Here is a 15,403-nt window from a genome sequence, read left to right as displayed (position 1 = left end):
TCTACCACTTGATATACACCTCTGCTCATCTGCCCAGGCTGGCTTTGACCCTTCATCCTCAGATCTCAGTGTCTAATGTGGCTGGCAGGCAGGCAAGCAGGCAGACAGACAGACAGACAAGACAGACAGATCTCTCTATATATTCATGTTTTTTTTTTGGCCAGTAGTGGGGCTTGAACTCAGGGCCTGTGTGCTGTTACTGAGCTGGCGCTGTACCACTTGAGCCACAGCACCACTTATGATTTTCTGGTGGCTCACTGGAGATCAGAGTCTCACAGACTTTCCTGCCTGAGTTGGCCTTGCACCGGGATCCTCAGATCTCAGCCTCCCGAGCAACTGGGATGACAGGCATGGGCCACAGTGCCAGTCTTTTAAAAATTAAAACCCCCCCACCAGGCCGGGGACGCGGCCCCAGCAGAGCCGGGCGGGCCCGGGGGTGTGCTCCACAGCCAGGAGTGGCCGCAGCTGCACCTGCGCGGCCTCTACTCACCAGGAAGCTGTAGAAGAACTCATGCACGAAGAGGCCCAGCATGCAGACCAGCACGTAGGCCACGTGGTAGAGGAAGGCCACGTCCAGGACCACCGCCCGGTACCCGCGTGTGAACGTGCCACGATTCCCCACAAAGCTCACCAGGAAGACGATCTTGTTGCAAAGCTGAAGGAAGGGAAGGCACGAGGTCACTGCCTGGAAGGCCCTCGGGAGACGCTGCAAAAGTCTAGTATGTGTCCATGCATGACTTCTCCCGTGTAGGAATCTGCTCCACACACAGCCCTCGGAGCCCAGCTGCCAGAGAGGCTGGCAGCCAGGACTGAGGCGGGTTTGTTGGTGGTGTTGGTGGTGGTGTTGGTGTTGGTGGTGTTGGTGGTGTGGTATTGGTGGTGGTGGTAGTGGTGGTGTTGATGTTGTTGTTGTTGCTGCTGTTGGTGGTGGTGGTGGTGTGGTATTGGTGTTGGTGGTGGTGATGGTGGTGTGGTATTGGTGGTGGTGATAGTGGTGTGGTATTGATGTTGGTGGTGGTGATAGTGGTGTGGTATTGATGTTGGTGGTGGTGATGGTGGTGTGGTATTGGTGGTGGTGGTAGTGGTGTTGATGGTGGTGGTGGTGGTGGTATTGTTGTTGGTGTTGTTGGTGGTGGTGGTGTGGTATTGGTGGTGGTGGTGGTGGTGATGGTTGGTTGGATTTTTGCTGGTCTTGGACCTTGAACTCAGGGCCTGAACACTGTTCTTGAACTTTTACTTCTTGCTCAAGGCTAGCTCTCTACCACTTGAGCCACACCTCCACTGCCAGCATGTTTTGGTAATTTATATTTTGGGGTCATTAATTGGAGATAAGAGTCTTATGGACTTTTTCTTTTAACTGGGCTATCTTAGAACTATAATCCTCAGATCTCAGTCTCCTAAGTAGCTAATAATACAGGCATGACCCACCGGTTCAAGGATTGAGATAGACAGACAGACAGACAGACAGAGACAGATAGATAGATAGATAGATAGACTTACACTCATACATACATATTACACATATATATATATATATATATATATGTAATTTGATAGTAAGTGTGGGTCACCTCCATTAATTTTAGCTTATAGCTTCATCTGTTCCACAAGGCAAATGTCTAGGTATAAACTAAATGAACACACGAATACACGATAGCATTGGTTTCTGTTTTCATTGACCTCTGCCTTCTGAAGAATGACAAACCAGGATAATTTTATAAGCTTATATTACAATTACACAATTATTGCATAAACCACTTCCATTAACCCACATCACATTAAGTTTAGAGACACAAGTGTTCCCACCAACTCTACAATATCAAACTGCAAGTATCCCATCAAATTTGTCCAAAATTGGCCATGATTATTTGGTCAAAGTACCCTACACCTAGACCACTGAACCTTATCAGCCAGTGTTTGGCTAGACAAAGGTATTTTTTCTCTGTCCAAGCTCTGTCCAAGCCACCAGGCACTGGCTGCTTTCACACCTGTAATCCTGGCGGATCTCACACCTGTAATCCTGGCAGCTCTCACACCTGTAATCCTGGCTGAGGAGGCTGAGGTCTGAGGATGGCACTTTGAAGCCAGCCTGGGCAGGGAACTCCATGAGACTTATCTCCAAGAAACCACTTAGAAAACCTGAAGTAGAGCTGTGGCTCAAAGTCGCAGAGTGTGAGCCACACTTGAGCTCAAAAGCTCAGGGACAGCATCCAGGCCCCGACTGAGTTCGAGCCCATGACTCACAACAACAAAAAGAGTAGGAATGTGTTCATGGAGCATTAAGACAGGTTATATCCACAGTCATTTCTTCATTTCTGCAGTGTTTACAGCTGACCTCAGTGCTCCATGCTTAGTAGGCATTCATATTTAGTCTTTCTTATTAAAACTCTGAAGCATGGTAAGGGTGCTAGCAGCTTTTGCCTGCAATCCTAGCTACTCAGGAGGCTGAGAGCTGGAGGATTGTGGTTTGAGGCCATTCTGGGCAGAAAACTTCACTAGATTCCATTTGCAAAGTAATCAGCCAAAAGAGAATGCTTGGAAGCATGGCTCAAATGGTAGAACATTGGCTGAACAAGTACAAAGCCCTGAGTTCAAATCCTGGTATGGCCAAAAAAGGTCGGGGGGAAGGAAGAAGAAACTCCATCAGTGTGCCTTCTATTTGAACAGAGACTTGCTTTGGATGAATTATCTGCATGGAACCAAGTAAAAGTTATCTCTCTATCCAGACCCAAGAGAGGGGAAAAGGAAAATGGTGCACACACTTCTGGTTTTCCCCATCAGACATGAGAATGTTGTATTTTTATTTCTTTATATATGTGTGGTTCAAATATTAAGAATATGAGAACAGTGAGCAGACAGATTGACTTCCGATGGCAGCGTCACATTCTCTGTTTCCTGCACTTTTAAAAATCGGTATTAAGTAACGGAGGCCCAGGGGATGTTTTGTTATCTCTGGCACAAGTCTAGGAAGCGATTATTTCACTTGACCAAACGTAAGATTTTCCTCACTTGGAATAACATTCAGTAGCCTGACTGAGGGCTAGTTACCTCTTTAGAAACAGTATTTGCTTCAAATAATAGCGCTTCCACATGGCTGTTTTGTTTTGTTTTTGTGGCAGCACTGGGGCCTGAACTCAGGGCCTGGGTGCTGTCCCATAGCTTTTTCATTCAAGGCTATAGCTCTCTCTACCACTAAAGCTACAGCTCCACTTCCAGTTCTTGAGATAAGAGTCTCAGGGAGTTTCCTGCCCAGGCTGGCTTTGAACCACATCTTGCTTGGTAAGATCACAGAACTAGTCCATTTATTTCCAAACTTCATGCTCAAATATTCGAATATTCAAATGCCAATAATTAGGGTGGAAAAGGGTGCAGATTGGTGGAAGAGGATCACACATATAAATACAGCAATCAGCCCCCTGAAAAATCTTACAGGATAGTAGATTTGATATAACACCTTCTACTAGGGATGGAGGCATGACTCAGGGGGTAGAGCACCAGCCAGTGAGTGACAGTGTCAGATTCTGGGTTTGAGTCTGGTCTCAGAAAAAAAAATAACCCTTCTACTGATAGGCTTATTTTTCATTACTGGGTTTCACCTCTCAGAGCCGACTCCTTGTTAGCTGGTGCTCTACCACTTGAGCCACACCTCCACTTCTGGCCTTTTGCTGGTTAACTGGAAATCAAGAGTAGCACAGAGTTTCTTAACTGGGCTGGCTTCGAACTGTGATGCCCAGATACTCAGCCTTCTGAGTAGCCAGGATGACAGGTTGGAGCCACCAGAGCCCAGCTTGAGTCTCCTTTATATTTATAATATACTTCCCATATTGACAACAGCAAAGACCTGGTGATCTGGCTTCTGGAGCATTCTTTTTTGCTGGAAACTGTCATTTTTATTATTTCTAGTTTTTTGAAACATTGTAAGAAAATACAAAAATACTGAACTGTAGCCAGGGGCCTAGCTACTCAACAGGCTGAGATCTGAGGATCACGGTTCAAAGCAAGCCAGGGACGAAAAGACTATGAGACTCTGATCTCCAATGAACCACCAGAAAAATCAGAAGTGGAGCTGTAGCTCAAGTGGTAGAGCGGTGGCCTTGAGCCAAAAAAAACCCCCAAAAACCTAAGTGACAGTTCCCAGGCCTTGAGTTCAAGGCCAGGTTGGCACTTTAAAAAAGGTTAAAAAAAGTTTTAAAACCAGTTAAGACTTTCATGTGCTGTGGGTATATTCAGTAGACAAGAATATTTAAGAATCGCATATTTGTTATTTCATCCATTCACGATTTATGTTTTTTTCATCTAAGAAAGCTCCAGTTTCATGCAGACTCCATTTACACTTTGATTTCTTAAGTGAGATTATTTCTGTAAATGTCCTACTTGGTTTTGTTGTTGTTGTTGTTGTGTGTCATTCTTGGGGTTTGAACTCAGGGCCTGGGTGCTGTCTCCGAGCTTCTTTTGCTCAAGGCTAGTGTCCTACCACTTGAGCCACAGTGCCACTTCCAGCTTTTTCTGAGTAGTTTATTGGAAATAAGAATCTCATGGACTTTCCTGCCTGGGCTGGCTTCTAACCACAATCCTCAGATCTCAGCCTCCTGGGTAGCTGGGATTAGAGCCACAACACCAAGCCCTACTTGTATTTTGAAATAGCATGTTAGCTCACTCATGCTAAAGTTACCTAAGGAAAGCTTCAAAATGCTCAGCCTTATCCTCATATTACAAACGTTGGTTTAAAAAAATTATCTCCATCTGTTATTTGTTTATAGAATTTGTTCACGTGGAAAGGAACCCAATGTCATATATTTTTTTAACACAGCAGCTTTTTCTCATAGGTCCTTTGATGAAAATTACTCAATTCTAAAATTCTACTGAATGTAATGTAACCTTTCTTAGATGATTTTGAAGCCTCTTCAGGATGTCAACAGTGGCTCAGTGTGGTTTCTTTTTAATCAGTAGCTGTGGGTATGGGATACAGAAGGGATTAAAATTGCATTAGATGAATGTAATGACTGAACTGGGTCGTGGCCCACACACCAGTTGGTGACTAAATCAACCTTTTTTTAACCTTTCCCTCCTTTCCTTCCCTCTAAATGAAATGAAGGAACAAAGGCTATGCACTATGTGCTGTGCTTGTGAACTGAAATTCACCTACATCAGAATTCACTAAATCCATGAAGGAAAGCTGCAGAACATCACACACCGAATGCACTTGTAGTCGACTCCGTACAGATACAAAGCCACCAAAGTACTTACGTTCGCAGCGCCGAGAAGGATTAACGTGGGGCCCAGACCTATTGTGTAGATGGATCTGAGCATTATGGACACGAGAAATGGTCGGAGCCCCACGGGCTTGGAGAGGAAGAACAGCATCGAGGTACAGATCGCAACAGCTACCCAAAGAAGGGCCGAGAACAATGGCGAAAGTGTGCCTGCAGCAAGGACAAGTGAGTTTTTACTGAGAAGAAAACTGCAAAGTGGCCAGGCGCCGGCGGCTCCCACCTGTGACATCTGAGGATCACAGTTGGAAGCCCGCCTGGGCAGGAAAGTCCCTGAGACTCTCATCTCCAGTGAACCACCAAAGACCAGAAGTGGCACCGTGGCTCAAAGTGATGGAATACCAGCCTTGAACAAAAGAGCTCAAAGACAGAATCCAGGCCCTGAGTTCAAGATCCGTGACTGACCGGAAAAAAAAAAACACTCTGAAAAATGGTCTGTACTCTCCATGCTACTGCAAGACAAACTGTAAAGCATGGAACTTGCAAAACAATGCATTTCCTTTTACGTATTTTTGTGTGTGCCAGTACTGGGGCTTGAACTCAGGGCATTAAGCTCTTACTTGGCTTTGTTGCTCAACTTTGGCCCTCTACCACTTGAGCCGTACCTCCACTTCCAGCTTTTTTTGCTGGTTTATTGGAGATGAAAGAGTCTTGTGGATTTTCTGCCTGGGCTGGCTTTGAACCCTGATCCTCATGTCTCAGCCTCATGAACAGCTAGAAACAGGAATGAACCACCAGCAAGCATTCAGCAAAACCACCCCTCTGTACTGTAGATATTCTAAGGAAATGTCTTTGAAAACATTACTTATTATTAAATTTCCAGAAAGTTTGTGACTAATTTCAAGGCAACTTAAAAGACTAGCTAGTGGTGTTTCACATGTGCAATCCTGGTTGTCAGGATGATGAGATACGAGGATCAAGGGTCAAAGCCAGGTTGGACAGTGGATACCCTCAGCTCTAATTAACCAGCAAAAAGCCAGAAGTCAGGGCCTAGCTCAAGTACTAGAGCACCAGCCTGAGATATAAAAGCCAAGGGAGTGCTGGGGCCCTGGGTGTAATCCCAATGACTAGCACACACGCATGCACAGACACACAGATACACACACACACACACACACACACACACACACACACACATTTTCTCGCTTAAAAAAATAGTATAAGCCAAGCACTGGTGGCTCACACCTATAATTGCAGCTACTCAGGAGGCCAAGATCTGAGGATCACAGTTCAAAGCCAGCCCAGGCAGGAAAGTCTGTGAGACGCTTATTTCTAACGTGGAGCTGTGGCTTAGGTGGGGGAGTACCAGCCTTGAGCATGAAAGCGTGGAGGCCTGAAGGGTGAAGAAATGCAGCTGTGGTCCTCACTGGACACCATGTGGAAAATGAACTCTGCAATTGATGGGTGGGGACGGGGGGAAAACTGGGAGAGAGCAAGGGAAGGGGAACACTCCAAAAAGAAACGTATTCATGACCTGACCTGTCACCTTCAGCCTCCTACATGTCACCTTAATAATAACAAGTTAAAAGATAAAAACAAGCTCGGGGAAAGAACCAAGCCAGAGTTCAAACCCCAGATGGAAACTCAGACCCAGACCCAGACCCAGAAGGCGGTGCGGTTCAGTGACATCTGCAGCAGCTGGCAGGAGGACGCTGGGCTCAGGCCGCGGCTCTGCTCCCTCCGTGGTCCTGTAAGGAGACCTGGAGCTCTGTGAGGACACAGGCGGCTTCCCGTGCTTCCCTGAGCAGGGCCTCACCTGGGCCAGCACACTGTGGCCCTGAGGACACCAGTAAATTCAAGTCTCTCCTAAGAACTCACTTGCTCTCACACAAACTGTGAAGAGTCTCTCTGTCTCTGTCTCTCTCTCCCTGTCTCTCCCTGTCTCTGTCTCTCTCTCTCTCAAAACCATTCGCTATCTTGGGTTCTGTTTGCCCCATCTCCGACTCTGCTTGTGCCAGGGGAAATCCAGGCCGGAACACAGTGGCCATGGCAATCTTCAACTCCTGAGGAGACCTCCAGGACACTTCCAGCATCCACCGCAGCTGAATCAGCCTGGCAGGAACGAGCGAGACAGTCTAGACCCATCCGTCCAAGACAGAGGGGCCCTGCTGGCTGGCCTTGGTTGTTTACAATCTCCTTTTGAATTCTGCTCAATAGCAAGCTCCTGAAGGTAGACACTACTCTTTCGTTAATATTCTAAGCCAAGAATGAACCAGGTATCTGTTGTAATGACCTGGGAGCAAGAAAATCCCCAGAGGCACGGTTAAAAGTGACAAAGGAGTTCTTATTAGTCGGTCAGCAACTGGGCTACCTCAGAACTAGAAGCAACTGCAACCTCCAAAAGGGGGCAGGTTTTTCTTCCCTTTTCCTCCTTCCTCCTTCCCGCAGGCCTCACAAGCCTCTCTCATCTCCACAGGCCTCTGTGCTCTCCACAGGCCTCTCTCCTCTCCACAGGCCTCTCTCCTCTCCACAGGCCTCTCTGCTCTCCACAGGCCTCCCATATCCACAGGTCTCTCTGTTCTCAACAGGCCTCTCCGCTCCACAAGCCTCTCCTCTCCACAGGCCTCTGCTCTCCACAGGCCTCTCTCCTCTCCACAGGCCTCTCCTATCCACAGGCCTCTCTCCTCTCCACAGGCCTCTCCTCTCCACAGGTCTCTCCTCTCCACAGGTCTCTCTCCTCTCCACAGGCCTCTCTGCTCTCCACAGGCCTCTCTGCTCTCCACAGGCCTCTCTCCTCTCCACAGGCCTCTCTGCTCTCCACAGGCCTCCCCTATCCACAGGTCTCTCTGTTCTCAACAGGCCTCTCCGCTCCACAAGCCTCTCCTCTCCACAGGCTTCTGCTCTCCACAGGCCTCTCTCCTCTCCACAGGCCTCTCTCCTCTCCACAGGCCTCTCCACTCCACAGGCCTCTCTCCTCTCCACAGGCCTCTCCTCTCCACAGGCCTCTCTCCTCTCCACAGGCCTCTCTGCTCTCCACAGGCCTCTCTCCTCTCCACAGGCCTCTCTCCTCTCCACAGGCCTTCCCATTCTCCAGAGGCCTCTCTACAGGCCGCTCACCTCTCTGCAGGTCTCCCACCTCTTCCCAGGCCTCTCCACAGACCTCTCTGCTCTCCATAGGCTTCTCCACAGGCCTTTCCACAGGCTTCTCCGTGGGCCTCTCCACTCTCCACAGGCCTCTCCACTCTCCACAGGCTTCTCTACTCTCCAAGGCTTCTCCACAGGCCTCTCCACTCTCCACAGGCTTCTCCGCGGGCCTCTCCACTCTCCACAGACTTCTCTACTCTTCACGGGCTTCTCCGTGGGCCTCTCCACTCTCCACAGGCTTCTCCGCTCTCCACAGGCTTCTCTGCGGGCCTCTCCACTCTCCACAGGCTTCTCCACTCTCCACAGGCTTCTCCACAGGCCTCTCCACTATCCACAGGCTTCTCCACTCTCCACAGGCTTCTCCACTCTCCACAGGCTTCTCCACTCTCCACAGGCTTCTCCACGGGCCTCTCCACTCTTTACAGGCCTCTCCACTCTCCACAGGCTTCTCCACAGGCCTCTCTGCTCTCCACAGGCTTCTCCACAGGCCTCTCCACTCTCCACAGGCTTCTCCACAGGCCTCTCCACTCTCCACAGGCTTCTCCACAGGCCTCTCCACTCTCCACAGGCCTCTCCACTCTCCACAGGCCTCTCCACTCTCCACAGGCCTTTCCACTCTCCACAGGCGTCTCCACAGGCCTCTCCACTCTCCACAGGCCTCTCTCCTCTCCACAGGCCTCTCCACTCTCCACAGGCGTCTCCACAGGCCTCTCCACTCTCCACAGGCCTCTCCACAGGTTCCTCTGCAGGCCTCTTGGTTCTTCACAGGCCTCAGGCCTCTCCGCCTGGCTGCACCACTCTGGGAGGCCCCTCTCTTGCAGCCTCTTGTGGTGTGTCTGTCTCTCTCTCTATCCCTCCCCCAGAGCAAGCAGCCTAAATATATCAGGTGTCTCCCCCCTCACCCCCCCCCGCAGCGGCCAGCATGGATGGTGGTGACATCGGCATGGGGCAGGACTTCCCGCCCCTCTGGTTTTCACACTTTGCCAAGAAAGTCTCAGTAGCTCTAAAGGTTAGCAGGCTGGAAAACACACCTGGAGGAAACACACACAGCCCACACCCTGTGCCAGCCCATTCCATACTGGGCTAGATGACTTTTGAGAAAAAAAGATTGAGGTCTGGGGTTGGAAAGGGTACTGTGTGTTCATCTGAGATCTTTTACTGGTTATTGATTCAGGATGTACCATATTATTTCTTTGTGTGTGTGTATATGTCAATCCTGAGGCTTGAACTCAGAGCCTGGGCACTGTCTCTGAGCCTCTGTGACAAGGCTAGCACTCTACCATTTTGAGCCACAGTTTCACTTGCAGCTTTTTAGTGCTTTGTTGGAGAGAAGAGTCTTACAGACTTTCTTGCTCAGGCTGGCTTTGAACCATAATTCTTAGATCTTAGTCTCCTGAGTAGCTGGGATTATAGGCATAAGCTACTGGCGCCTGGTTAGTTTCTCTTAATTTAGGCATTTATCTCATCTTTGGCTTTCATAAGTTTCATAAATTTGAAAAACACTCTTCTACTATCTTGTAGAATGACTCATTTGGGGTCTGTCTGAAATTTCCCAAATTGAAATTACGTCAAAATTTTTTGGCAGAGTCCTGGCTAGAGCAATGTATCAGGATTCAATGATTACTTCATTAAAGCAATTTCTCTATTTCAAAACTACTCCTTGTCCTTTTCTTAATAGGTAAATATATTGTGAGGAGATGCTTTAAGACTACAGTCAATCTCTTCATGTTTTTCATTATGTGATCAACCATTATTTTAGCATCTGTTGATGAGTCTGACAACTGTGGTATTTGTCAAATGGCAACAATCTATTTCCATTATTGCTCACACAGTTTATTAACTAGAATACAATTATTAAAAAACAAAAATCTCTCAGCTAAGCACAGGTAGCTCATGCCTGTAAGCTTCTCAGGAAGCTGAGGTCTTAGGATTACAGTTCAAAGCCAGGCTAAAGATATAAGTAAATAATACTCTTACCTCCAATGAACTAGCAAAAAGCAAAACTTGGAGGTGTGGCTCAAGTGGTAGAGAACCAGCCTCACGTGAAAAAGACAAGAGAGCAAGGCTCTGAGTTCAAGTCCTACTATTGGCGCACACACACGCACACACACGCATGCACACACACATGCACACGCACACACGCACGCACATGCACATGCACACACACATGCGCGCGCATGCACACGCACACACGCACACACACAGACGGAAGTCTCTCGTGTCTGGACGCTCTGTGTAATTTCAGGATTGCTTTAGAACACTGTGCTATGCATCCTGTAAGGAAGGGTAGGCTCTTACCTTCATCTCCATCGTCTCCAAATGGGTAGAACAGGGCGACAGCGAGATTGATGAACACGGCCAGGTTAAAGGAAATGCTTCCCCACAGGGAGATGTGCCTCGAGAACCAGAACAGGGTGGGGTTGCCTGAGAAACAGCCAGGGAGCGGGGCCAGGGCAGAAAAGAATATTTCATTTCAACTCATGGTGTTCTGAGTGAAGCTTCATGCACTGTAAGAAAACACTTCCAGGAACATCAACGGTGGCTTACGTGGGAAAGTTTCTTAAAATTAATCACTTCTGCCAGGCACCAGTGGCTCACACCTGTGATCCTAGCTACTCAAGAGGTTGAGATCTGAGGATCCTGGTTTGAACCCAGACAGGAAAGTCCATGAGACTCTTAGCTCCAGTGAACCACCAGAAAACTGAAAGTGACACTGTGGCTCAAAATAGTAGAGCACTAGCCTTGAGCAAAAAGAGCTCAGGGACAGCATCAAGGCCCTGAGTTCAAACCCCACGACTGACCAAAGTAATAATTATAATAATAACTTTTGTATTGCTTTTCTGACTCCTTCTTAATCCTATGTCTGCTTTTCTGGCTGTTGTTGTTTACTTTTATTTATTTATTTTGGGGAATGGATAGTAGGGCTTGAATTCAGGGCCTACCTGGGCTCTGTCCCTGAGGTTTTCTTGCTCAAGGCTGGTGCTCTACATTGAGCTACAACACCACTTCCAGCTTTTTTGCTAATTAATTGGAGGTAGGAGTCTCCTGAACTTTTCTGCCCAGGCTGGCACCAAACCATGATCCTCAGGTCTCAGACTCCTAAGTAGCTGGAATTATAGCCATCAGTGCCAGACTCAGAAAAGATACTTCTATAGTAATTTCCTCTTATGTGTCCCCAGAGCTAATGAGGACCCAGTTTAGCAGCTGCCTATGACTCCTTTTAGTAAAATGGCATCCCTGTATCCATGGTAACATGACCTTTAAACTGGCTGCAATCCCATGCTTTAAAGACAGAAATTACTAGCAAAGGTGAGCTTCTCATAAGAATTCCTGTAACAGGAAGAGACTCCGTGGGGGATGGGGGAAGTGGGAGAAAAATGAGGGGGGGGTAACAATGTTTGACAAGAAATGGACTCATTGCCTTAACATAACAGTGATCCCTCTGTACATCACCTTCACAGTAACATTAATTTTTTTTGTTGTTGGTCATGGGCTTGAACTCTGGGCCTGGGCACTGTCCCTCAGCTCTTCAGCTCAAGGTCAGTGCTCTACCACTTGAGCCACAGCGCCACTGGTTTTTGTGGTTTTCTAGTGGTTTACTGGAGATAAGAGTCTCACAGACTTTCCTGCCAGGGCTGGCTTTGAACTGCGATCCTCAGATCTCAGCCTCCTGAGTAGCGAGGATGACAGGCGTGAGCCACCGGTGCCTGGCAAAATTAAAAAAACACTTTCAACTGAAAAAAAATTCCTGTAACACAAATTCTCATGGAAATCTGAGTCTCAGCACTGGAGCACAGAACTGCTTGCTGGGAGCTGCTGATTTATGATGTTTGTCCACTTTCAACTGTAACAGTTTGCCAACAACCTGGTGGGTTTGGAAGAATTCACATCTGGGCGCTGTGTCGCGCCTGTCATCCAGCCACTCAGGGGCTGAGATCCGAGGGCCACAGGACACACCCAGTGTGGCAAAAAGGTCTGGGAGAGTCTTAGCTCCAATGAGCCAGCAAAAAGCTGGGAGTAGAGCCGTGGTTCAAGTGACAGAGCACTAGGCTTGAGGACAAAAAGCTCAGAGACAGCGCCCAGGCCCAGGGTTCAAACTCTAGTACACACACAGGTTTACATGGCTTGCTGTCATGTATCTCATGTGCTGAGCTACCATTTACACACAAACTCGTGGCTTCAGCTGAATGAGTACACTCACTCCTGATTTTCTTCTGCCACTTCATCTCGTTGTAGAGATCCTCCGTTTGCTGGAAGAAGTCGTTCACCTTGCTTCCTTGCTCATCCCGCTCTGTCGTGTTGAACACGCGGGACTTGGACTCTCGCGTGAGGAATTCACAGATGCTGGGGACAGGGAAAACTATCTGCTCCATGGTCCGGTCAGGCCGAACAATCTGAAAACATCCATTCATTTATAGTTGATAAACTGATTTTCAGTAATATCAGTTATCATAATTATGTTCCATTCACCCTGCAAAGGGGGGCGGGGTTTGGGTGCTACTCCTGAGGCTTGAACTCAGGGCCCGGACACTGTTCCTGAACACTTTCAATTAACTAGCACTCTACCATTTGAGACATAGCTCCCTCCACTTCTGGCTTTTTGTTTTGTTTTGGTGTAATTGGTTGTGGGGCTTGAACTCAGGGATTGGGAGCTGTCCCTGAGCCTTTTTGTGCTCAAGCACACGTTACCACTTGAGCCACAGCTCCACTTCCATTTTTTGAGTGGTTCATTGGAAGGACTTTCGTGGCCAAGCTGGCTTTGAACTGCAATCCTCAGATCTCGGCCTCCTGAGTAGCTAGGATTACAGGCATGAGCCAGTGGTGCCCAGCTCACTTCTGGGTTTTTGATAGTTACTTAGAGAAAGGAGTCTCCACGGTCTTTCGTGCCTGGGCTGGATTTGAACCACAATCCTCAGATCTCAGCCCCTTGAGTAGCTAGGATTGCAGGTGTGAACTAATGGCATATGGCCCATCTTGTTTAGCTTTTATAAATACAAAGATATAAATATAAACACCTGATCCTGTGTCACATTGGAGAGAGTTGAAGTGTACATGAAGCTCACAGTATGTCATTGTGATCAATATTGGTAAATTACTGCAGGCTGGAAGTGGGGAGGGGAGATTCACTGAAGGGCACCTGTGAGCTGTACTGTGGACGAACATGAAAACTAGTGTCTGTGGAGAACTTGTGGGCACCAAAGCCTTTTAACATTCAATAACTTCTCTTTAGAAGTTATTATAGCAGGTAATTGGTTATAATCTATCAGAGCCAACTAATGAAACTATGCAATCTAGCCAGGCATTGGGGCTCATGCCTGTAATTCGAGCTGCTCAGGTAGGCTGAGACCTGAGGAATGCAAATAAAAAAAAAAGTGTGCAAGATTCTACAGCTGATGAATCAGCAAAATGGCTGACTGGAGGCCTGACTCAAGCGGCAGAGCACCAGCCTTGAGTGAAAAAGCCAAGGAGAGCTTGAAACTTAGAGTTTGAGCCCCAGTACTGACAATAAAGAGTAAATAATAAAAACCTGCACAGTGTAAATGAGTCGTGATAAGCCTCAGCTCACTCCAACTGGATTAGTTCAGCCAGTAAGTGTCAAGATGATAATCAGGGTAGTGATGACAGATAGAGCTCCCAACACACAACACTGAATCCACAAAGACCATGGGGCCGACTGCCATCGCCACTAAGGCGTGACTCATTTTGAGGGTGAAGAGGCCAATGACCTGCTCTAGCTTATGATACCAATATGGAAACTTCATCTAGAGTTTTCCACATTTTCTACGCTTTGGACCATTAATACAGGCAGAGATCTCTATTGTATCGTGCCTTCCTTTTTTCTTTTAATGTTCAAAAATTGCTTTTGTAGGCAGGTACCATAGCTCACGCCTGTCATCCTAGAGCCTAGGGAGGCTGAGATCTGAGGATCGCAGTTCAAAGCCAGCCTGAGCAGGAAAGTACATGGGACTCTTTTTTTTATTTTATTTTATTTGTGAAGATACTGTACAGAGGGGTTACAATTACATGGGCAGGATAATGCGTACATTTCTTACCAAGCATTGCAGCCTCCTCCTTTTGTTTACCCTTCACATCCCTTCCCAGCCTCCCCCCTCCCCCCATCCCAATCTTTCTCCTTCCCCCCTTCCCCGCCCCCCCCCCCCCGCACCAATGTTGTAAAGCTCGTTTTGGACACGACAACTTGTACTTCTCATTGTTGCAACTTTTCCCCATCTCCTCCTCAAGTTATACTGACATCAAATATAGTGAAAGCAGGGGTTATACTGTGGGGGAGGGACATACCAAGCAACAAAGAGATAATCTTATAAGTGCATTAGAAACACATGCAGTACATGGGACTCTTATCTCTAATGAACCACCAGAAAACTGGAACTGGTGCTGTGGCTCAAGTGTAGAGCGCCAGCCTTGAGCTGAAGAGCTGAGGGACAGCGCCCAGGCCCAGAGTTCAAGATGCATGGGTGACAAAAAAAATTGTGGGTGTGTGCATGCGTGCGTGTGTGTGTGTGTGCATGTGTGTGTGTGTGTGCGTGTGAGAGAGAGTACTGAGGTGTGAGCTCAGGGCCTCACGCTGTCCCCTGGCTTTTCCACTCAAGGCTGGCACTCTACCACTAGAACCACAGCTCCATGTCTGGCGTTTTGGTCATTAACTGGAGGTAAGAGTCTCAAGGACTCTCCTGACCAGGCTGGCTTCAAAGCCTCGATCCTCACGTGTCTCAGTCCCCTGTGTAGCAGGGATTACAGGTGTGAGCACCAGCCCCTGGCTTGGACACTACCTCTTAGTGTATACCTTTCACTTCAATCACTCAATGCTGCTTAATCCCTCAGAGATAAAGCTATGGGGCTGGGATGGCTACCTCGATCTGGGCAGTGTGGCTGGCGTAATGCTTCAAGGCTTCGTCCCCGTCTGGGTCGGACCCGGGTTTCAGCAAGTGCTGCAGCAGCTTATTGTGGCAAGCCAGCTGAAGGGGAGAAAGGATTTCAACAGTCAGGTGGCCAGGCCACACAATCGCCCTGCTTTGGCTTCACAGTGG

At 47.9% G+C, this 15,403-nt stretch overlaps 1 protein-coding gene across 2 annotated transcripts in view; it reads right to left on the bottom strand.

Moving 5' to 3' along the window:
- The window catches only part of Itpr2 (inositol 1,4,5-trisphosphate receptor, type 2), a 153,343-nt gene that overhangs the window by 15,511 nt on the left and 122,429 nt on the right, over positions 1-15,403 (bottom strand). For both annotated transcript variants that reach the window (XM_013036243.1, XM_013036244.1), the window contains 5 exons: positions 15,227-15,331; positions 12,556-12,748; positions 10,653-10,778; positions 5,248-5,423; positions 491-655 (listed from right to left, as the gene is read on the bottom strand). In XM_013036243.1, coding sequence (XP_012891697.1) covers positions 491-655; positions 5,248-5,423; positions 10,653-10,778; positions 12,556-12,748; positions 15,227-15,331 — 765 coding nt within the window. The remainder of the gene's footprint in view (positions 1-490; positions 656-5,247; positions 5,424-10,652; positions 10,779-12,555; positions 12,749-15,226; positions 15,332-15,403) is intronic.

Source organism: Dipodomys ordii, unplaced genomic scaffold (assembly GCF_000151885.1).
Source record: "Dipodomys ordii isolate 6190 unplaced genomic scaffold, Dord_2.0 Scaffold266, whole genome shotgun sequence".
NCBI lineage: Eukaryota > Metazoa > Chordata > Mammalia > Rodentia > Heteromyidae > Dipodomys > Dipodomys ordii.
The sequence above is the reverse complement of the archived record's forward strand: the minus strand, read 5'-3'. Positions and strand labels throughout refer to the sequence as shown.